The sequence below is a fragment of the Ananas comosus genome, linkage group 2 (assembly GCF_001540865.1).
Source record: "Ananas comosus cultivar F153 linkage group 2, ASM154086v1, whole genome shotgun sequence".
NCBI lineage: Eukaryota > Viridiplantae > Streptophyta > Magnoliopsida > Poales > Bromeliaceae > Ananas > Ananas comosus.
In genome coordinates this window covers 7,658,004-7,682,047 of record NC_033622.1, presented here as the reverse complement: position 1 = coordinate 7,682,047, position 24,044 = coordinate 7,658,004, and the positions used below count along the sequence as shown (strand labels likewise).

The 24,044-nt window shown below is 38.5% G+C and overlaps 2 protein-coding genes across 2 annotated transcripts in view; both read left to right on the top strand.

The window, feature by feature from the left end:
- Positions 1 to 9,151, top strand: part of LOC109706625 (GDSL esterase/lipase At2g04570-like) — a 36,878-nt gene extending 27,727 nt beyond the window's left edge. Inside the window, exons 2-3 of the mRNA XM_020227570.1 lie at positions 7,565 to 8,051; positions 8,911 to 9,151. Of these exons, the coding sequence (XP_020083159.1) occupies positions 7,565 to 8,051; positions 8,911 to 9,104 (681 nt within the window). The 3' untranslated portion in view covers positions 9,105 to 9,151. The remainder of the gene's footprint in view (positions 1 to 7,564; positions 8,052 to 8,910) is intronic.
- Positions 10,703 to 13,069, top strand: LOC109727254 (GDSL esterase/lipase At2g04570-like). Its single transcript, XM_020257296.1, has 3 exons — positions 10,703 to 10,786; positions 11,161 to 11,647; positions 12,609 to 13,069. Exons 1-3 carry the CDS (start codon positions 10,703 to 10,705, stop codon positions 12,800 to 12,802), a joined length of 765 nt encoding a protein of 254 aa, XP_020112885.1. The 3' UTR covers positions 12,803 to 13,069.

Here is a 24,044-nt window from a genome sequence, read left to right as displayed (position 1 = left end):
TCCAAGAGTGTAATCTATATGCCATATGTACCATATGCAACATGATCTCAATCAATTGTAAGAATGCTAACCGTCGGCCCCTAGCCCAACATGAAAACTCTCTACTATATAGAGGTCAAATATGCATTGTATATAACATGTGCATTTTAAGCATTCTAAAATTCACAAATAATGCATCTAACACAAATATGCATGCTTTTCAATTTACAACACTTAAACCATCAACAATGAGATTTTCTCATTGTGTGGCTAGGCCAAAACCCACCGAACCGTCGTGTAGTCCCTCGTTTTGCCGAACGGAGTAGTCCACGAGTCTCAAAATACCCTAAAAGTGATGAGCGAAGGGATACACAAGGATTACGAACAACGAATAGGTTAAACATTAACCAACTCAAAGAAAGGGCCAAAACTCACTTATGGTGGTGAAAATCCCTCACAAGCTCCAAATGGAAGCTAGATCCCTTCCAATGCAACCTAGATAAAGGTTCTAATAAGATCAATTGGGCTCAAAAGGCCCAAGAATCAAAATGCCCAAAATCAACCCTAAACTCACATTCTAGGGTTTCATCTCAAATCCACCATCAAAATACAAATCAAGAGAAGAGAACAAGCATCTAACCTCATAAGAAGCTCCCAACAAGGCCCCAAACCAACTAGGGTTGAAGTTCTCCTCTCCAATGAGCTCCTCTCCAAGATCCAAGCCTCCAACAATGGTGGGAAATGCTCTAAAAGGCAAAAGAGAGCAAAAACCACCTAAAACTAAGAAAAAGAAAGATGAAATCCAAAATGAGGCAAGAAGGAGCTCTCTCACCTATTTCCTCTGAGTTCTAGGCTCAGGAAACCAAAGGGGAGGCGTGGGGTATCATATAGAGATGCAACAATGCAAAAACACCCCTGCAGTTCGAGCTGTTCGAAAACTGCCAAAGTGTACCGGTACACGGAAAAGTGTACCGGTACAAATCCCACGAAAATGCATACCCGAGGCTCGGGTTTGAAATTCGGCACAAGTGTACCGATACAGCCATCAAAAGTGTACCGGTACAAAATGTGTACCGGTACAACCATCGACATGTCTCCGGTTTCACCATGTGCAGAATGCAATCCGAGGGTAGGCTAAGTCCAACTCTTTAGTGGCCTTAGCGCCACATAAAAATACTACAATTCTCGGGATATGAGCCATAGGTCGGAAAACTGTCTACGACCCACCAGAAAATCTGGAAGAGCTCAGGACGCAGTCCAAACACTCGAACCTCGCAATTTGCAAAGGTCTAGTGTGTTACATATATGTTGGATTTTCAGGTTTCTATTGCATACCAGTACCCAATTTTCCAGTACCAGTACTCAGCCATCCTGGTACCGGTACTCAGGTTCAGTTTCGTAGAACCGAAAAGCTGGTTCCTCTCCATTTTATATTGTGTACCGGTACGCAGATTCCAGTACCGGTACTCAATACAAAATCTACAATTTAGGTAGATTTCATCTTTCGGAGTCTGTTTTCATGCTCGGCTTGCATAGAAAACACCTGAATAGCCCCCAAAACTTTGCTGAAACTATTTTAAAAGCTTTTTAAGCTACTTCCATTAGAACTCCACTATTTTAAAAGCTCTTAGGTCATGGATAGGGTAATTCTTTTTATAGTTCTTCAACTGCTTAGAGGTATAGGCCATCATCTTCTCCTCCTCATCAAAACACACACAAGACCATTTTGGAATGCATCACTATATACCACGAATCCTTTTCCCACCATAGGCAAGGTGAGGATTAGAGCCGATGTCAGCTTTTTCTTCAACAATTGGAACCTTTTATTGCATTCATCGCTCCAAATAAATGTGGCACATAAGTGGAGTGGTGATTTTCAAGAACCCCTCCACAAACCGCCGATAATACCTTTAAAGATTGATAAATCTTAGGCTTTGGTAACATTCGTAGGTCGAGGCCAATCCTTGATTGCTTCTACCTTCTTGGGGTCCACCGAAACACCAACTTGAGGAATCACATGCCCCAAGAATGCAACTTTTTGGAGCCAAAATTTGCACTTCTTTAATTTGGTGAATAGCTTCTGCTCTCAAAGGACTTGCAAAATTTCTTTAAAATATTCTTTATATTCCTTGTCACTTTGAGAGTAGAGCAAAATACATCAATGAAGTCCAAGAAAAATCAGTCAAAAAAGGCTTGAAGACATAATTCATAATATCCATAAAAGTTGTTGAAGCATTGGTGAGCCCAAATGGCATCATAGTGAAGTTTTAATGACCATATCGAATCTAATAGCCTTTTTGTGCCTGTCCTCTGGCTTGATTCTCAATTGGTGGTATCTAGACTGAAGGTCAATCTTAGAATATACTCGGGACCTCTATAGCTGATCAAATCGATTATCAATTCACGATAGTGGATACTTATTCTTTATTGCAACTTTATTAAGTTCTTTGTAATCCACGTACAACCGCAAGAATCTATTTTTCTTCTTCACAAATAGCACCGGAGCACCCTATAGGGACACACCAAGCTTACTGAAGCCTTTTTCTAGCAGATCTTGCAACTGAGCCTTAACTCTCTCAACTCCACTAGTACCATATAGTAGAGTGCTTTAGATATTGACATGGTCCTAGGAACTAAGTCAATTACAAACTTGATCTCCCGGTCCAGCAGCTTTCCCAGTAATTCTTTTGGGAATACATTCGAAAACTCACGGGGCACGGGAATGCCCTCGAGCACTGGAGACTCGGTTCAATCTTCCACCACAATGGCCAAGGAGGCCACATATCTGCCATTAATCAACTTCTTCGCTCAGGATGTAGAGACAATCATGGTGAAAAGTGAGTTCCTACAACCCTGCTAGACAAACTTCTTTTGCCTTGATTCCCGAAAGGTGATGACTCAAGTCTTCCAATACTTCGAGAGCCCGTCCATCTCTAGCACAATGTTGAAACCCTTAATCCGTCTCAACAAAAATAAGTCCACTGGCATGATCCAGTCACCTATCCATATTGGATAGGCAAGGCAGTAGTCGGTGACATAGAAGGCGTGGTCCGGAACCTAAACCCACTTAGTGTGTGCCTATGATAATAATCCTATGAGTAAGAGCAAATATCTTGCTTACCATGAATAAATGCAATGCATCCTTATCGAACAATACCCTATATTGTATATCATTTAATAAAATAATACCTAGTCATCGGTCTCTAGCTGATCCTACACCTGTGTGGCAACCACTCGGTCGCTAGGTGCCTGTCGAGTCTAGTCAGTGGGTCAACCACTGGTTGATCAGTGACGTTAGCATGATAGTGTAAATATTTATTTAATTATTATTTTTAATTTTATTATATAGAATAATAATAATAATAATAATAATAATAATAATAATACTATTATTATTATTATTATTATTCTACTATCATACTTAATTATAGAATGCTAATTTCTAGGCCAAATTAAGTACATATAACAATATCCAATGGACTGAGTACCTCTTCTAAGACCATCAGATCATAAGACACAGCAAACAAACAAGAATTGATAAAGAAAGTCAAGCAAAATCTTTCCAAAAAGTATTCATCGATGTAATTTTAAGGTTTAATTTCAAGCTTCACTTTTTATGAGACTGATCTGCGCAAATAGAAAATAAAATTAGCTAAGTTAATTTTAAGCTGTTGGATTTTAATATGACTTAATAAAAAAAAATCCAGTTGGTATAATTAAAATCTAACTGGTCTACTAGCTCAATAGTTGAATCATCAGTTTGAGCGGTTTATAGCGATTCTTTGACTTTATCTAGTTCAAAGAGTTGAGTCAAACAACTTTATAAGTTGAGTCACTGTAATGATCCGACCCGCCAACAACAATAACGCGTTAGGCCTAAACCACCGGTTCAAAATTCTTAAGCCCAGTTATTATTACTAGTGTATAGGCCTCATATAAATTAATCGGAATCAATATTCCAATTGATGTGGGACAATTGGAGTGTTACAAACCCCCCCTCTTTAAACTCTGACGTCCTCGTCGGGTACAAACCAGATCACAGAAAGACAGACTAAGACCAGAATTACCAGGCAATGTGAGATTCTAGAGGTACCTATATCCTTTTTCCCTAAATTCACTACTTTTTCTAGCACTTCACTTGACAAAAAAAAAAAGAAAAAAGCCCACAAAAAAGACTCCGCTTCTGCAAAACAAAATGAAATTGAATCCAATCCTAAAAAATCGGATTGATTAAAGCGATGATCTTGTTTGTGACCCTTGTCGAATATTTTTGACGTTGGTGTAGTACTTTGTCCCACATAGTACTTATGCTCTCACACTTTCGGCAGGTATTTGGCTCTGATACCAAATGTAACGATCTGACCCGCCAGCAATAATAACTCGTTATGTCACGCCTCGGGACCGGCAGTGGCCTTCCCAGGAGCGCTCCCAGACCCGCCATATGTCTGCACATATAAGGCGTCTACAATAAAAGCGAAAGTAAAAGCAAGAAATAATCTACATCTAAAGATATCAGAGTAGGTATGATTCTATCATCTATAACCAGAGTAAAGAAAACGTAACCAAAACAGTAAAAGTAAGATATAAGGTAGTACAATATCTGACTCTAGTACAAAAATGGTGGTCTCTATACAAATGCGGGTACAACTCTCGACCTCTCACAAAATAAAACAACGAGAGGTAGACCACCTATCGAATCGTCCTCGAAGGAGCTAGCTCGAAGCAACTCCCTTCCCGCGGTCCCTAGCCTCTCCCGGCGTGGAAGGCTCTGAAAGAAAACATAAAACAAAGGGCGTGAGAAATATAGTTTATAGTTCCCAGTGGGCAATTACTGACCTCAGCTCAATGCACCACTAGGCCCAAAAAAAAAAGGGGTAAGTAACGACAGTAATAATAAGCAATAAAAAGCGAGTATAAGAACTGCTGAAAAAAAGCATAAATGAAATGCTATACTACTATGTCTCAAGTAAGCATGATGTCATGGTGATGTACATCAACGCTATCATAAGATAATAAGTCCAATGCATACTATTATGCCTCAACAGAATAAACAAGTAAACCTCACGATGCAATATGTCAATGCATAAGGAGTGATCTCTATCAAAGCAACCCAGTATACTATGATGCAATGAATGGAACAGGCAAGTATACTATATATCCCAATGTTATGTCATGAGCATGTCAAGTAATCCAACTACTAAGCCTATCTAGTAGTGATTATTCATTCTCAACCCTGTATCGATTTCCATTTCCAATTAAGGACCCACCAAAGGTAGTCCAGCTTGTGCCGCCTAAGTGCCTGTGGTAACCCAATATCCATACTCTTGGAATGTGTCTGTTCTACTCGACCCCGTAGGCTTCTCAATACCGCATGAGCGAACGTAGTCGCGAAGGCTAACTCCGGAGTGCCGGCTTGTAGGGAGCGACCGTCACAAGCATGTGCGAATGAGCACAAATGGCAAGCAAGCATAGTCCAAGTCTCAAGTATCCAATCCTCATGTCTCTAACATGGTATAGTCACTAGCATCTCGAAGATCTAGTTCTAAGTCACAAGTGAAGTTTCAACTTTCATTACGCCTAGTGCCCCTTGATGACACTTAGACAATTCAATGTTCAACATGTTTCCAATCCCTCAATGGCCCTATTCACTAGGTTTAACCATGTCCCGAGCTCCATCACTTGATGACATTAGCTCTCTAAATCACATAATAACCAAATTCGGTGCCTCTATAAGGCAATTTTGTTATCTTTCACGTTTCAATTAAACTTAAGTTTGGATGCATGTATCGAGGTTCATTTACACAATAGAAACATGAAACCAAATCTCGCATAGAACGCTAATGCAACCTATGTCTCTCAAGCAACTCTCTACTACATAGAGGTCCAAAACTTCATTACATGTAACATAGGTATTTTAAGCATTCTAAAAATCATAATAAATATATCTAACATGATTATGCATGCTTTTTCAATTAACGATACTCAAATCATCACAAATGAGAATTTCTCATTGTGTGGCTAGGTCAAACCCACCGAACCGTCGCGTAGTGCCTCGTTTCGCCGAACGAAGTTGTCCACGAGCCTCAAAATACCCTAAAAGTATTGAGCGAAGAGATACACGGGCATTACGATCAACTATAAGGTCAAACATTAACCTAGAAACAAAAAGGGTCAAAACTCACCTAGGGTGGAGGAAAACTCTCACAAGCTCCAAAAGAAGGCTAGAATCCTTCAAATCCAACCCAAAGGAGGATTCTAATCCCAACAATTTAGCTCCAAAAGCCCTAGATTCAAAATGCCCAAAATAAGCCCTAAAATCTCATTCTAGGGTTTTATCTCAAAACCACCAATAAAATCCAATCTAGAGGGAGAGAATAAGTAGATTACCTTTTAGAAGCTTCAATCCAAGCTCTAAACTCTCTAAATGCTAAGATCTCCCCTCAACAAAGCCTCAAACCCAAGCTTCAAGCTTCATCCATGGTGGAAATGGCACCAAAGGGCAAAAGAGAGGGAAAATCCATCAAAAATCATGCAAAATGGAGATCAAATTCAAGTGGAAGGGTGGAGAGGGTCCCCTTACCTTTCTCCCTGCAATGGTGAGCTCAAAGAAGCCCTAGGGGGCGTGGGTGCTGATATAAGAAGCCCACAATTGCAAAAACACCCCTGCAGAATCAAACATTCAGATTCTGTCACTGCGTACCGGTACACGGGCCCGCGTACCAGTACACATCCTGCGAAATAGCCAAACCCGAGCGTCAGGTTTGCTGGAAAACTGCCTGTGTACCGGTACGCCATCCCGTACCGGTACAACCATCAACCCTGTACCGGTACAGGGCCTAATGAAGGCTACCTGAGAGCTGACCAAAAATTCGATTTTTCGGATTTTTGTGCTAAGCTTTAAACCTCACTTCTCGGGATGCAAGCCATAGGTCGGAACACTGTCAACGACCCACCAAAAATTCTGGAATTGCTCAGCACACAACCAACCACTCGAACCTCGCAATTTGCAAAGGTCCAGTGCGCTACACGTTAGGCCTAAACTACTGGCCCAAAATGCTTAAACACAGTTATTATTACTAGCATGTAAGCCTCATATAATTAAACTGATCGGAATCAGTATCCATCCGATGTGGGACTATTGGGGCGTTACAGTCACGATCACACCAATTGAACCAACCAGTTCAATACGATTTTCAAATCATTGGTGGAAAGTTGAAAACTTTTTTTTTGACTTCCAAAATATTTTACAAAATAAGTTGTGTTTCATGTATGTCTTCCAAATTAACCAATGATGATAACAAGAGAAAAATTTTCTGTAAAAATAAAGAAGAAAAGTTCTTTCACCGGTATATTAAAATATATAAAATTAATGTTTAAGAAAACAAAAAATTATCAGTAAGAAAACAAAAAAATTATCAGCAATGCAAAAGAAGGCCTATAGTTTTTCTTCTTCTTCTTTTCCTTTTTTTTTTTTTGGGTTTTTGGAAGACCCAAAAAGCTATATAGTTTAGATCTAATTTCAGGTATCTATTAATTTTGAATGGAGAGAGATTTGATTTCTGTTTTCTGATTTCATTGGTTCAAGAGTGTGATACCCTTGTGGAAGCAAGTTGAGTTCTTCAAAGAGTACCAAACCAGATTGGTAAGCTATCTCGGAGTTGACCGTGCCAAGGAAACAATAAGCGAAGCAGTGTACGCCATCAGCATCGCAACAAACGACTTCATTGAGAACTACTTTGCGTTCACGTCAAACCGGTTCCTCGAATTCACCGTCGACGAGTACGAGGACTACCTTGTCGGACTCACGCGCGAGTTCATCATAGAAATCTACAACTTGGGAGCTCGGAAGATCGGTTTCACTGGCATGTCAGCGATGGGGTGTCTGCCGATGGAGCGGAGCAGAAACTTCATGCTTGAATGCGTGCAGGACTACAACAAGGTAGCTAGGGACTTCAATACGAAGGTACAGACAATGTGTGAAGAGCTGGGGGCTACATTGCCAGGGATCCAGCTTAAAGTGGCTCAGCTCTATGACTACTTTCTTCACATCATCCAAAATCCATCCCTCTACGGTAAGTCTGCACGCAAGTGCTCTAATTTACACTTCCTCTATGTTACATGGTTTAATTTCTTTCTTTTTTTTTAGTTACAGAAAAAAAAAAAGGAAAATAACAAGCAAATATATCACTTCCTTGATTTTGCAATGTTTAATCCGCCCTCTCGGTTTGCAATTTTGATCAAAATCCTTTTTTATAGATGCATATATGTACAAGTTCCTTGTGATGAATATAGGGATCGATTAGAATTTCGGCCAAGTTGCAACAGTTGCAAGATCACACAACAAATTAAGTAAGAGAATTTATAAGTAGGCTAAGCCCAATTTTCTCGAAACAAACAAAGTGATATGTTCTAGCCTCACAGGAAATATGTGAACTGAACAGCAAAATGTATATATGGAGACTCCGCCGCTACAGACCATTTCAAAATTGGTGCCTCAACTATACATTTTTCTTTCCAATGATTGTACCTCAACTTTTAATTACTTGAATTGAATTAGAAATTCGTCAAGATTGAATGCTCCATATAAAAAAAAACGAAAATATGCACGGCGCCTTTGATTGAAATTAGTGTTTCGACAGTTAAATTAACAAGAATATGATCTCAATTTCAAAAATAATTCAAACATGATAAAGAATTGAAAGTTGAGGCAGATGTCAATCGAAGTGAAAGCATTATTATATGTCGAAATGGCTTGTTGCATGCGGAGGGTGTTCCCTAGCTGTACAGCTTTACCTACAGATAGTAAAAAGTTATACTGATTAAGATATATCCTAATTAATTAAGGTAGTAATATTAATAATTAATTATCATCATTAATTAATTATTCAAATGGATGGACGGATGGATGGATGGATGGATGGTTAATTGTAGGGTTTGAGAACGTGGAGGTTGGATGTTGCGCTACTGGGTTGTTCGAGATGGGCTTTCTGTGCAACCAGTGGAGCCCTTTCACGTGCACGGATGCAACCAAATATGCTTTCTGGGATGCGGTCCACCCAACCGAGAAGATGAGCCGAATCATCGCCGACTACTTGTTGAACACCACATTCTTACATTTCATTTGATTTTTATGGGGCAGACTTCTACGTACGAAGCCTCATACCTTGTGATATAAAGAATAATACATTAGCTTTTCATAAAACTGCTGTTGAATGGAATATTTTATAAGATACAGTTTGGCAACGTGCACTGTAATATATGAAGGCTCTTTTCGGATTTTTACCTTTCACACGTTTGTAATAGGTTATTCAGAGCCTATCCGTTCGAGAAGTAATTTTTATATAATTGATTTTAGGCTCATTTGACCTAGCTAGACTGTAAAAAAGTTTTTTTTTTGCCTAATTGATTTGATTTGGAGAATTGATTTTCGTTAAAAATTATAGAGCATTTGGTTGAGTTTAAATGGAGAGCGATTATTCTGAAACTATTTTGTTTGTAAAACTGCTTCNAAATATATCTAACATGATTATGCATGCTTTTTCAATTAACGATACCCAAATCATCACAAATGAGAATTTCTCATTGTGTGGCTAGGTCAAACCCACCGAACCATCGCGTAGTGCCTCGTTTCGCCGAACGAAGTTGTCCACGAGCCTCAAAATACCCTAAAAGTATTGAGCGAAGAGATACACGGGCATTACGATCAACTATAAGGTCAAACATTAACCTAGAAACAAAAAGGGCCAAAACTCACCTAGGGTGGAGGAAAACTCTCACAAGCTCCAAAAGAAGGCTAGAATCCTTCAAATCCAACCCAAAGGAGGGTTCTAATCCCAACAATTTAGCTCCAAAAGCCCTAGATTCAAAATGCCCAAAATAAGCCCTAAAACCTCATTCTAGGGTTTCATCTCAAAACCACCAATAAAAATCCAATCTAGAGGGAGAGAATAAATAGATTACCTTTTAGAAGCTTCAATCCAAGCTCTAAACTCTCTAAATGCTAAGATCTCCCCTCAACAAAGCCTCAAATCCAAGCTTCAAGCTTCATCCATGGTGGAAATGGCACCAAAGGGCAAAAGAGAGGGAAAATCCATCAAAAATCATGCAAAATGGAGATCAAATTTAAGTGGAAGGGTGGAGAGGGTCCCCTTACCTTTCTCCCTGCAGTGGTGAGCTCAAAGAAGCCCTAGGGGGCGTGGGTGCTGATATAAGAAGCCCACAATTGCAAAAACACCCCTGCAAAATCAAACATTCAGATTCTGTCACTGCGTACCGGTACACGGGCCCGCGTACCGGTACACATCCTGCTAAATAGCCAAACCCGAGCGTCGGGTTTGCTGGAAAACTGCCTGTGTACCGGTACGCCATCCCGTACCGGTACAACCATCAACCCTGTATCGGTACAGCCATCAACTCTGTACCGGTACACAGCCTGATGAAGGCTACTTGAGAGCTAACCAAAAATTCGATTTTTCGGATTTTTGTGCTAGGCTTTAAACCTCACTTCTCGGGATGCGAGCCATAGGTCGGAACACTGTTAACGACCCACCAGAAATTCTGGAATTGCTCAGCACATAACCAACCACTCGAACCTCGCAATTTGCAAAGGTCCAGTGCGCTACACGTTAGGCCTAAACCACTGGCCCAAAATGCTTAAACATAGTTATTATTACTAGCGTGTAAGCCTCATATAATTAAACTGATCGGAATCAGTATCCATCCGATGTGGGACTATTGGGGCGTTACAGTCACGATCACACCAATTGAACCAACCAGTTCAATACGATTTTCAAATCATTGGTGGAAAGTTGAAAACTTTTTTTTTGGCTTCCAAAATATTTTACAAAATAAGTTGTGTTTCATGTATGTCTTCCAAATTAACCAATGATGATAACAAGAGAAAAATTTTCTGTAAAAATAAAGAAGAAAAGTTCTTTCACCGGTATATTAAAATATATAAAATTAATGTTTAAGAAAACAAAAAATTATCAGTAAGAAAACAAAAAAATTATCAGCAATGCAAAAGAAGGCCTATAGTTTTTCTTCGTCTTCTTTTCCTTTTTTTTTTTTTGGGTTTTTGGAAGACCCAAAAAGCTATATAGTTTAGATCTAATTTCAGGTATCTATTAATTTTGAATGGAGAGAGATTTGATTTCTGTTTTCTGATTTCATTGGTTCAAGAGTGTGATACCCTTGTGGAAGCAAGTTGAGTTCTTCAAAGAGTACCAAACCAGATTGGTAAGCTATCTCGGAGTTGACCGTGCCAAGGAAACAATAAGCGAAGCAGTGTACGCCATCAGCATCGCAACAAACGACTTCATTGAGAACTACTTTGCGTTCACGTCAAACCGGTTCCTCGAATTCACCGTCGACGAGTACGAGGACTACCTTGTCGGACTCACGCGCGAGTTCATCATAGAAATCTACAACTTGGGAGCTCGGAAGATCGGTTTCACTGGCATGTCAGCGATGGGGTGTCTGCCGATGGAGCGGAGCAGAAACTTCATGCTTGAATGCGTGCAGGACTACAACAAGGTAGCTAGGGACTTCAATACGAAGGTACAGGCAATGTGTGAAGAGCTGGGGGCTACATTGCCAGGGATCCAGCTTAAAGTGGCTCAGCTCTATGACTACTTTCTTCACATCATCCAAAATCCATCCCTCTACGGTAAGTCTGCACGCAAGTGCTCTAATTTACACTTCCTCTATGTTACATGGTTTAATTTCTTTCTTTTTTTTTAGTTACAGAAAAAAAAAAAAAGAAAATAACAAGCAAATATATCACTTCCTTGATTTTGCAATGTTTAATCCGCCCTCTCGCTAAATCCTTTTTTATAGATGCATATATGTACAAGTTCCTTGTGATGAATATAGGGATCGATTAGAATTTCGGCCAAGTTGCAACAGGTGCAAGATCACACAACAAATTAAGTAAGAGAATTTATAAGTAGGCTAAGCCCAATTTTCTCGAAACAAACAAAGTGATATGTTTCTGCAAAGTAGCTAGCCTCACAGGAATATGTGAACTGAACAGCAAAATGTATATATGGAGACTCCGCCGCTACAGACCATTTCAAAATTGCTGCCTCAACCATACATTTTTCTTTCCAATGATTGTACCTCAACTTTTAATTGTTTTAATTGAATTACTTAATTTTTTTGAATTGAATTAGAAATTCGTCAAGATTGAATGCTCCATATAAAAAAAACGAAAATATGCACGGCGTCTTCGCTTGAAATTAGTGTTTCGACAGTTAAATTAACAAGAATATGATCTCAATTTCAAAAATAATTCAAACATGATAAAGAATTGAAAGTTGAGGCAGATGTCAATCGAAGTGAAAGCATTATTATATGTCGAAATGGTTTGTTGCATGCGGAGGGTGTTCCCTGTACAGCTTTACCTACAGATAGTAAAAAGTACTGATTAAGATGATGCTTAATTAATTATAATCATAATTATGACGGGAATACTTAAAGCTTAATTAATTATGCCATATATGACCGTGTTCATTATATATGATATATCCTAATTAATTAAGGTAGTAATATTAATAATTAATTATCATCATTAATTAATTATTCAAATGGATGGATGGATGGATGGATGGATGGATGGTTAATTGTAGGGTTTGAGAACGTGGAGGTTGGATGTTGCGCTACTGGGTTGTTCGAGATGGGCTTTCTGTGCAACCAGTGGAGCCCTTTCACGTGCACGGATGCAACCAAATATGCTTTCTGGGATGCGGTCCACCCAACCGAGAAGATGAGCCGAATCATCGCCGACTACTTGTTGAACACCACATTCTTACATTTCATTTGATTTTTATGGGGCAGACTTCTACGTACGAAGCCTCATACCTTGTGATATAAAGAGTAATACATTAGCTTTTCATAAAAACTGCTGTTGAATGGAATACTTACTAAAATACTATTATACAATTTTATACGAGACAGTTTGGCAACGTGCACTGTAATATATGAAGGCTCTTTTCGGATTTTTACCTTTCACACGTTTGTAATAGGTTATTCAGAGCCTATCCGTTGGAGAAGTAATTTTTATATAATTGATTTTAGGCTCATTTGACCTAGCTAGACTGTAAAAAAGTATTTTTTTTTCTAATTGATTTGATTTGGAGAATTGATTTTCGTTAAAAATTATAGAGCATTTGGTTGAGTTTAAATGGAGAGCGATTATTCTGAAACTATTTTGTTTGTAAAACTGCTTCCCAAAAATTTCTTGTTGTTTGCAAATAATTATTTTTTTTACTAAATTTTACTTTAAAATAATTTAAAATTTTTAAATTAAAATTTAAATTTGATTTTAAATTTAGATTTTTAATTTGCACAAAATTTAAAATTTTATATCTTAATTTTAACTATAAATTTTAAATTTTGTAAAATTTATAATTTGAATTTTTAATTCTAAATTTATATTTTCAGTTTCAAATTTAAAATCTAAATTTTCAATTTTCAGTTTAAAATTTTAAATTTTAAATTTAAATATAAAATATGAAATTAAAATTTTAAATTTGAATATTTCAAACTACATACTTAAATATGAAATTTAAAATTCAAACTTTAAATTTAAAAATTTAAGAATTTAAATTTTTAATTTTAAAATATGAAATTTTTAGTTTGAAAGTTAAAACTTATAAATTTTAATTTTAGAATTTTAAAATTTAAAATCTAAATACTAAAATTTCAAAAATTAAATTTTATCTTAAATTATAATGTAGTGTTTCAGAAATTTAATTGTTGAGACGACTATGGTTTGGTGACTTTTTGTACAGAGTTAGACGAGCTGGAATTATTTTGGCGTGTAATTAAGGCCGCAAACGATTCCCAAACACTAGGGGTGGAAACGAGTCGAGCTCGAGCGAGCTTACCTCGGCTCAAATTCGGCTTGAAATTAATTTCGAGCCTAAATTTAAGCTCAAGCTTGGATTGAAATTAATTCGAGCCGAGCTCGAGCGAGCCTAATTTCGAGTCGAGCGAGCTCGAGCCCTAAACGAGCCGCTTGAAATTCTCAACATCATACGTTCAATAGTTTAATTTGTATAGAACATTATCTATAATTTGATACAAAAAAATGTCTAATAATTCAAAGTACATAATAATTATATAAAATATAATATTATTATATGAAAAAAAAATAATTTATGAGTTGAATATATAATCTTTTCAGCCTCACGTCTTTTCTTCCGCCTTTAATCTCCATATTATTCATTTTCATTTATGCAATCAAAAATAAATAAATTATATAGATAAATATTGGATTAAACTATCCAATCATATATAACTAAAATTAAAATTTTATATGAATAATAATTTTTTATTTTAAAAATATTCTGTATATTTTTTCAGCTATACAATTAATAGCAAGGTAGGCAACGGCGAGCATATACTGTTACTTGGTAACTTGAAGGGCTTCCGGTTTGGCCACTTAGGATGAGAGACCGAAAAAGAGAAAGAAAGAAATATATTGAAAATTTAAGCTCCGTAAAAGAAAGAAAGAAAGAAAAAATGTATAAATTAAGTAAACTTTCGCTCTTTTATTCGTCTATTAGGTTTGTTTTTATAGGCCAACAACATTAGCCTAATTTTAACTAAACTCAGATTATTCACTCAGCCTATATATAATTAAAATATATTATATTTATATATTTTTTAATATATATATATATATACACACACACACACACTGTAGAACTACTATGCTATTGAAAATATAAAGGATTTGATATTTTCGAATTTTTGGTCCTTTGATTAAGAATTGTATGGTTGGGATGATTGCGATCCCCCCTAGGATTAAATAATACCCCTAGGATTGAGTGGTTCTTACAAGGTAATAATAGTATTAATCCAAAAATAAGAAATGATTAAAGGAGTTGATCTAAGAATCAAAAAATCGAAAACACCAGATCCTCTATACTTTTGATAACATAGTATATATATATATATATATATATATATATATTCGAACTTTTCGAGCTTTTCGAGCCTAATTCGAACGAGCCGAGTAATACTCAAGCTCGGCTTGAAATGAATTTCGAGCTTTTTTATTTCAAGCTCGGCTCATTTAATTTCGAGTCGAGCTCGAGCGAGCCAAATATCGAGTCGAACACGAGTCGAACACGAGCCGGCTCGCTCATTTGCAAGCCCCACCAAACACAAGCTATTCTTAGCCGGTACAAGTTAAGGGGTGTTGGAGCCAAGAGAGCACAACTTATCTCTTTACCAACCATCACTAACTTGCAGTTTAATTTGGCCTTTTCCGAACTGAACTCTTTTCTTCTCTTCCTTCCCTTTCTTCTTTTCTTCCTCTTCTTCATTCTCCTATCCTTCCCTGTTACGGCGGTGGACCTCCAACAAATACGCTCTATATACTTGTTATGGTATATTGAGATCTCCACAAAAAGTAAAATAAAAAAAACAAGAGAGGAAAAAGACAAATAAAAAATCTGGTACGTTAAGACAAGAGAGGAAGAAGACAAAATAAAAAATCTGGTATGTTGTCATGGAAGCAAAGCAAAAAAAAACTATATTGAATAAAAGTTAACTCCCGTATGGAACCTTCAGCGAGGGCTAATTAATTATGGCGGCTTCCGGCTTCATTAACCAAATAATCCCGGACTACCTATTTATAACTAATTACATAGAATCCTACTCATAACTAGGCCTACCTATTTATAACTAATTATATAGAATCCTACTCTGATTCGATTTTATCTTAACCATAATTTAAATAATCGAATATAATAATGGATAAGATCAAATAATCTAATCCTAATCTCATTAGCATTATCTCTAACACTCCCTCATAATTCTAATGTTCTTCACACCTATCTTCTCTCGGCAAAATATATATTTCTCCAATGTTAGCGACTTTATGAAAATATCAACCATCTGCTCCTCGATTGCGTAGTGTATCAACTCGAGCCCTTCTCGTACTTTTTCGATCATCAACTGAACCTATCTAATCACTATTAAAACAACCAAAATAAAAATCATTAGGGTTAGTATACCGCAACCAGTGGTCTCTTGTTCCTTTCAAATATCTCAATATCCTTTTCGCCTTATATATCCACTTAAATCCAGTAATTTCTTTATCAATAGGCGATTCAACAAACTCGTAGATATTATTTTTTCTTAACGCCGTATTTTCTTATTCGTAGCCTTACGCCAATCATTAGATTTTGTCGTCTTTTCGAAGTTTTGTGATTCTCCACATTATGAATACATACACTATTCATATATTTCAATAAGTGATTTTACTTTTCTTGGCGTCATCTCTAGAGAAGTTTCTGGTGAAATTCGCGGTAAAGCATGTGGTGTTGTTTCTGTACTTGTCGTATTTTCACCATAGTTTCTATTATCAGTTGCAGTTTTATTTTCGAATATCGGAAGTGGATTATCCTGAACTTTTGTGCTACAATCCCAAACTTTTTTTTCATCAAATATGGCATCACGACTTATAATTAAAGAGTTAGTAGCAGGATTATAAAATCAATAGGCTTTACTTCTTTCGATATATCCAATAAAAATACACTTCTGACTAGTATCATCCAATTTTTGCCTATTTTGTGATGGGATATGAACAAAAGAAACCGATCCAAAATTTTCAAAATGTTTTACCTTCGGCTTCCAACCTATCCACACTTCATAAGGTGTAATATTCTCCGGCGCTAAAGTTGGACTTTTATTAAGAATGTATGCTGCAGTAGATACCGCTTCTGCTCAAAATTTGGTCGGGAGCATTTTCGCTTTCAACATGCTTTTTGCCATCTCGACTAAACTTCGATTTTTGCACTCTGCAACACCGTTCTGTTGAGGCGTGTAACCGGTTGTCAACTTCCTATGGATACTATTAGCCTTACAAAATTTTCAAACATGTTAGAAATAAATTCTCCTCCTTAATCTATACGGAGGGTCCTAATATAATAACCGGATTCATTCTCGACCAAATTTTTAAATTTCTGAAAAACATCAAAAGCTTCGGATTTATTTTTGATAAAATAAACCCAAGTCATTCGGCTATAATCATCTACGAAAACCACAAAGTAGTAATTGCTGCTAAGCGACGGTGTCTGCATCGGTCCACATACATCTGCATGTATCAATTTTAATAATTCTTTGGCTCTCCAATTGCTCTTTCTTGGAAAAGAGTCCCTGTGATGCTTTCCTAGCACACAACTTTCACATACGAAACCATTATTATGCACCAAAGGCAAACTATCAAATATATTCTTTTTATGTAATAGATCAAGTCCCTTATGGCACCAATCATCATCTAGCACTACTTTCATTGTAACATGAACAGGAAAAACTTTATTTTCTGTCATCGGAACTTCAAAAAATAAATTCTTTTTATTTTTATCTCCATAAATTGTGCATTTAGTGTAACACACTGGACCTTTGCAAATTGCGAGGTTCGAGTGATTGGATGTGTTCTGAGCTTTTCCAGACTTGCTGGTAGATCGTTGACTGTGTTCCGACCTATGGCACGTGTCCCGAGGAGTGTGGTACGAGGCCTTGCACCAAAACCCAAAAATTTGGATTTTGGTCAGCTCTCGGATTGGCTGTCTGGCGGGCTTGTACCGGTACAAGGCTGTGCTTGTACCGNTATGACTCTTTTTATTGTCTAGCTTTACTTCCTTACCTTGGTGTAGATGTTAGAACTTTACTCACTCTGATATCATTAGTTGCTTGTTATTTCACTTCTTTTATTTGTTCCATTTCTTGCTTTTACTTCCGCTTCTTGTAGACGCCTTATATGTGTAGACATATGGCGGGTCTGGGCACGCTACCGGGAGGGCCTCCGCCGGTCCCGGGGCGTGACATTTAGAATCTTCAAAAATAAGCGAATAACCTTCTTTCAAAAATTGACCCACACTAAAAAGATTGGAATTCAATCCTGGAACATATAAGATGTTATTTATTTTTTGCATTCGAGAAATATTTACTCCAATTGTATCTCTTTCGTGCACGTCATGGACATTGCCGTCACCCATTGTCACGTGGCCTTTAACTGATTTGTCCAAATTAATAAAATTTTCTTCTTTTCCTGTCATGTGACTGTTACAACCACTATCGACATACCAAATATTATTAGCAGTTTTTTCTAATGAACGATATGCAAAAAGTACATTATCGTTTTCATTCTTTTCATAAATAAAATTCGCATTCTGCTATTTTATTCGACAAAAGCGCTTGATATGGCCAAATTTTACAATAATAATATTGAATATTTTTACGATTATGGGATTGATCGTTACCTCCGTAGGTTCTCTAATTTTGATTACCTGATCCTTCATTATTTCTGTTGTTGAAACCACCTAATCTACTGCCACGGCCATGACCACGGCCTCTACCACGACCTTCAGATGCTGAAGCTTGACGATTGAAAGTATCTGTATCACCTTTTTCATCGCTTTTCGATTCAATTTGAAAAGCATGCTCAGAAAAATTTTCAGTTTTATCTTTTTATTCCTCATGTGCTAAAAGAGAACCAAGAAGTTCACTACAAGATAATTTAGATAAATCTTTTGCCTCTTCTATAGCAGAAACTACACTACCATATTTTTTCGTTAAACTTCTTAAAATTTTTTCGACTATTGTTTGATCAGTAATCTGTTCACCATAGGTACGAATCAAGATAACTAATTCCATAACTTTAGAATAAAAAGTATGAGTATTTTTATTTTCTTGCATAAAAGAAGCTTCAAATCTTCTTTTTAAAGTTTGAATCTTAACTCTGATTACCTTTTCGTTACCTTGGTATTTCTTCTGTAGTATATCCCATGCTTCCTTCGATCGAGTAGCGCCGGCAATATGGGAAAATATCGAATCGTCAACTGATTGTTGAATAAAGAAAAGTGCCTTCGCATCTTTTTTCAGATTCTCTCCAGTTGTTTCCTTGCATCCTTTTTCTACAAAATCTCATAAATCTTAGGATCGCAGCAACATCCGCATCTTCACGCACCAAAAATCATAGTTGTCCCCTTTGAATATCGAAAACCCTTGTGCAACTCCGTTAGCGCTGTTAAACGCCATCGACACCTTCTTCTCTCGAAAACTTGTTTCTAATACCACTTCTTACGATGGTGGGCCTCCAACAAATACGCTCTATATACTTGTTATGGTATATAGAGATCTCCACAAAAAGTAAATTAGAAAAGACAAGAGAGGAAGAAGACAAGTCAAAGAATCTAATACGTTGTCATGGAAGCAAAGCAAAACAAAGCTATATTGAAGAAAAGTTAACTCATCACCGTATGGAACCTTCGGCGAGCCCTAATTAATTATCACGACTCCCGACTTCATTAACCAAATAATCCCGGCCTACCTATTTATAACTAATTACATAGAATCCTACTCTTATTCGATTTTATCTTAACCATAATTTAAATAACCGAATATAATAATAGATAAGATCAAATAATCTAATTCTAATCTCATTAGCATTATCTCTAACATTCCCTTCCCTTCGTCCTGCGTGCTGTGGCCTAGGAATAGTAGCAGCTGATGACAGTTAGCATCCTTTCCAACAGCAGTAGTTTTTGACTTCAGCAGTGGCAGTAATAGAGTGTACCAACAATAGAAGGAAGCCTGTAACACTCCACATCCCTCGTAAATCGTGCCGAGTTCCGTCAAAACGAGCGGAACGCGGAATTGAACGAGTTAAAGTGGACCCTAAGTGCATTGGAGTTCATAAACGGAGCAAAAAAGGACCCGGAGACCAAATTTGGAAATCTGGCTAAGTCCCAGAATTTGAGCTCTCGGGGACCGGTCCCTGAAGGAGAGACCGGTCCCCGTGCGCGTAGCCTGCCAGGAAATCCTGAGGCATCCGGTCCTTGGTGGTGAGACCGGTCCTCGGGAGACCGGTCCCTGACGGGCAGACCGGTCCCTCGCTGCGTAACAGCCGAAAATTCGAAAAAATTTGGCTAAGTCCTGGAAAACCCCCGTTCGGGAACCGGTCCCTGGTCGGAGAGACCGGTCCCCGAAGGCGAAAACTGCCCAGTCTGGGCAGTTCAAGTGGAAACAAGTGGAGGGACTTAAGTGCAATTGTTACAATACTATATATGGCCCAACCCCTCTCTCCCACAGCCATTTCTCTCCTCCTCTCTCATTTTCTCTCTTTCTCTCTCTAGAACTCCTCTAGAACTTGGAGAAGAAGAAGAAGAACTTGGAGAAGAAGGTGGATTTTGGAGGCTTTGGAGGTTCTAGGAGCTCTCCAACAAGGGGATTCTTGGTGGAGCTTGGGCTAAGGTGAGTTTTTGGTAGAAATGAGTCTAGGGCTTGGTTTTAATCCCTATGTTTTGGAGCTTTTGGTTGTTTTTGGCCATGGGAGCCTCCTATATGCCTTGAACTCCATGAAACCCATGAGAGCTCAAGTGCTCTCATGGTGGTTGGGTAGGGTTTGTCATGGAAGCCCTAGGGTTGGTACCAAAGGTCTAGAAACCTTGTTAGATGCTTCATTTAGATGAATCCCTATGCTATTCTTTGCGTACGGTTGGGATCGATTCATCGGAAAACGCCTAAATGCGCAATATTAGCGCTTTAATTTGGGTCTTTGCCCTATGGATTTTTTCGGGGCACAAATTGAGGACCCCAGTAGAAACCTAATTGGGGGTGCCCTAAACAAGTTGGACAAACTTCGTAGCTATTTGCGAAAATGTTAGAGTATAGGTTCATCGTAACAAAAAGGCCTAAGGTGCACTATTTTGATATTTAGGCGCGGAATCTGCTTTCCGTAAAGTGCGGGGGCATTAATATCTACATCCACACGACCAAAGGGGGATAAACGCCGGGAAATCGTTGGATTCAACCCCTCTAAAATGTCTGTTTTCCTCGGATTCTTGAGCAATATACTTATAGTATACCCTTCTGCATAGTAGGGTACTACATGTGGAACTTGGTTGACTGCATTTATCTTCTAAACGTACTTGAACATAGAGAATGATACAACCAAAATGACATGTGTGATTGACCCTCACAGCTTGTGTGAATGGAAAATGGACCTTGACATTATAAACAAGGGTGTCGATTGACATAGAAACAAGAATTGGCATGAGAGATGCCTCGTTGATTATAGTTTGACGCCCGTAATGACATGGTCGACAGTATAACAAGCCTTGAGAGTGGCAAGAAATAAATAGGTAGAGACCTATTGTGATATGCATTGTGACTAATGGCATGAGTCCTCAAGATGAGGATTAGATCGATACTGCACCACTTCGTCTTGGGCTGAGGGAGGATCGCGTCCCGCGCTCGAGCGGTGCGCTCCGGAGTTGTCACCACTGGGCTGGTAAAGTCACCAGTTGACGTCCCCCTAGGAGGTTCGAGTCCCCCGTTGTTAAGGATTTTGGTTGTGATTACTTGGGGTTAACAGAGTTAACCGGTAAAATGGTAAGCAGCCAAATGTTGATTATGATGGAGCTTTACATGCATCTCCATTTCTTCGCATTGAAATTGTAATACTACTACGGACTCCTTTCTTGCAGGCATAGTATTATGTGCATTAGTAATGGTTACTCTTTCTTCTTTGAAATACTATGCCTGAATAGACTATGGATAAGGCGGCGGGGTCGCGATGCGAGCTCACGGAAACTTCGTTGTAGTTCTCCACACCACTAACCTACAGGTCCTAAGTCACGAGCGGGACGGGCGGCGGAGGACGAGGCAAGGGTTTGGCGGCCGTGTGCCGCCGGACCGGGGACTTATGCATTTTGTAGTCAATCCAAGTTTGTTATACATGTATCAAACTTATTCTGTTGATATTAAGGTATGTAAGTAAAAAACAATTCATGTATGTGGATGACTAATGTAAAAAGATATATGGTTTGAATGAATGGTTAATATTTTTGTTTACTTGAATTTGGTTTAAAAGAAACAAATATCATGTTTGTTGTTATTTAGCTAGAGCTTTCAGCTTACCGGTTGTTGCTATGTACCCTCAGGGAGGAGCAGCCTTGTATTATATATCGCGAGGATTCTTGTTGTTAATGCTTAATTATGACGTGTTGGTTAGAAGCCTGGCGGACAGGGGAAAGGCCTGTCCGTGGTCGCGGCGTCTGTGGCGTGACCCGGAACCCGCCAAATTGGCGGGGATTGGGCGTGACAAACCAACATCTCTTCCCTTGTTCTTCTTCTACTTCTCTGGGTGTTGTAGCCCAACACTTTAGCTGCTGCTAGCAGTAGTAGTTGCTGCCAGCAGCAGCTAAATGCTGCCAGCAGGAGATTCAATATATAGCAGCCAGTAGCTCCACCACTGCAACTACGGCTCACTTGAGGATCCAATTTCAAAGTTGGGTTTATTTGTGTCACGCCCCGCGACCGCCAATTTGGTCGGTCCGGATACGTCCACAGACGCCGAACGGACAACACCTCCCCTGTCTGCCCAAGGCTCCACACAAGTATCAACATATATAACAATTTGCGCAATGAAAATTTAGATATACATGGCTTGCATGAGGGCAAGCAACAACCACAAGTGAAAGTACTACTACTAATATCACATCCACACATGTATGATTACATTTAATCAAATACAAGCATACTATAATTTACATCCTTTTACCCAAAAACATGTTCCATTTACATCATTTATATATTTCCATTACACTACACTTTTTCATCATTACCAAAAGATGAAACAAGGTACCACTAATGCACAGGTGTCCGCTACCTAGGGCACTATGCCCTTACCGCGATCCTCAACCGCCTCGCTCGGGCCCGAATCTACAAAATGGTGGGGTGAGAAATACAAGAAGTTCCCAGTGGGTTCGCCCGCCGACCCCGCCGACTTTTCCACTAGGTCTAATCAGGCATAAGTAAAAAGAACAGATAGATAAATAGATAGTCATTACTAATCAAATGCAGTTACTATGCCTAAACAAGAATAATAAACCCACATATATATGATGCTCATGATGTATGCCAATTGCCATTTTCAATACCCAATCCTCTTGGCCAACTCGGAGGTTTAGCCCCAAAACTCACCAACCAAATCCCTACTATCGGGGAGATACTCACTACAACCCGACGGAACCGTCTTCTAGGGAGATACTGGCTACGACCCAGTGATGACCACTCCGGAGCTCATCGCTCGAGGGGGAGCGACCGCCCTCAAGCATAAGACTATAGGTGAGTATGATCCAATCCACAACCATGAGGATGCCATGTCCACTAATGCCACAACACACAAAGTGTTCCATTTACTAGCATTCAATATGTCCACTAATGCCACAATACACAAAGAGTTCCATTTACTAGCATTCAATGCCACTAGGTGGTATTTCAATCATTTGTCCCTATGTCACCATATTTTCTACCTTGGCTAGGTTCATGTCTCAATACATACATCTATAAGGTTCACAAGTGTCCAATGTTCCATTGCCAACTCATATGCATCTTTATACTAAAAGCACGCAAGAAGTACCAACATATTACCATTTGACCCCACAATGCATGAATCCTACATATACACATACATGCTCAAATGGTGACTTTGACATAAAGAGAAATCCAACTGTTTCGAATCGCACCACCCATCTCGTAGGCATGCTAGGGTGCTAGAATTCGAGTTTCCTGATTTATGATTGCCGCTTCCCCCGACCCACGGCAAACGAAGGCGAAATAGGGTTTTTCCTCAATATCTTGACGTAGACTTATCGGAATTCCAATCCGAGTCTCCCAACGCGTCGATTTATACTCCAATTAGGACTACAAGAGATCAAACCCAAGTTAGATCTCAAACTTAACAAAACCCTATTTTTGACCTTAGGGTTTCCATAATCCACAAATACCCAATTTTTCTTGGAGATCCATAGTTTAACTTAGCATTTCATCTCCTAGAAACCACAATTAGAAGGGATTTAGCAAAACCCTAACACATATTCACATGAACTCACCTCAAGTTCATGCTTCTTCTCCAACTCCTTGCACAGGAGCCAAGCTTTTTCCTCAAGCAAGCTTCCTTCTCCTCCAAACTCCACCCTTGGAGCAACCCTAGAGAGAGGAAGAGAGAAAGAGAGAGAAAGAGAGTTTCTACTCTTGTTGAA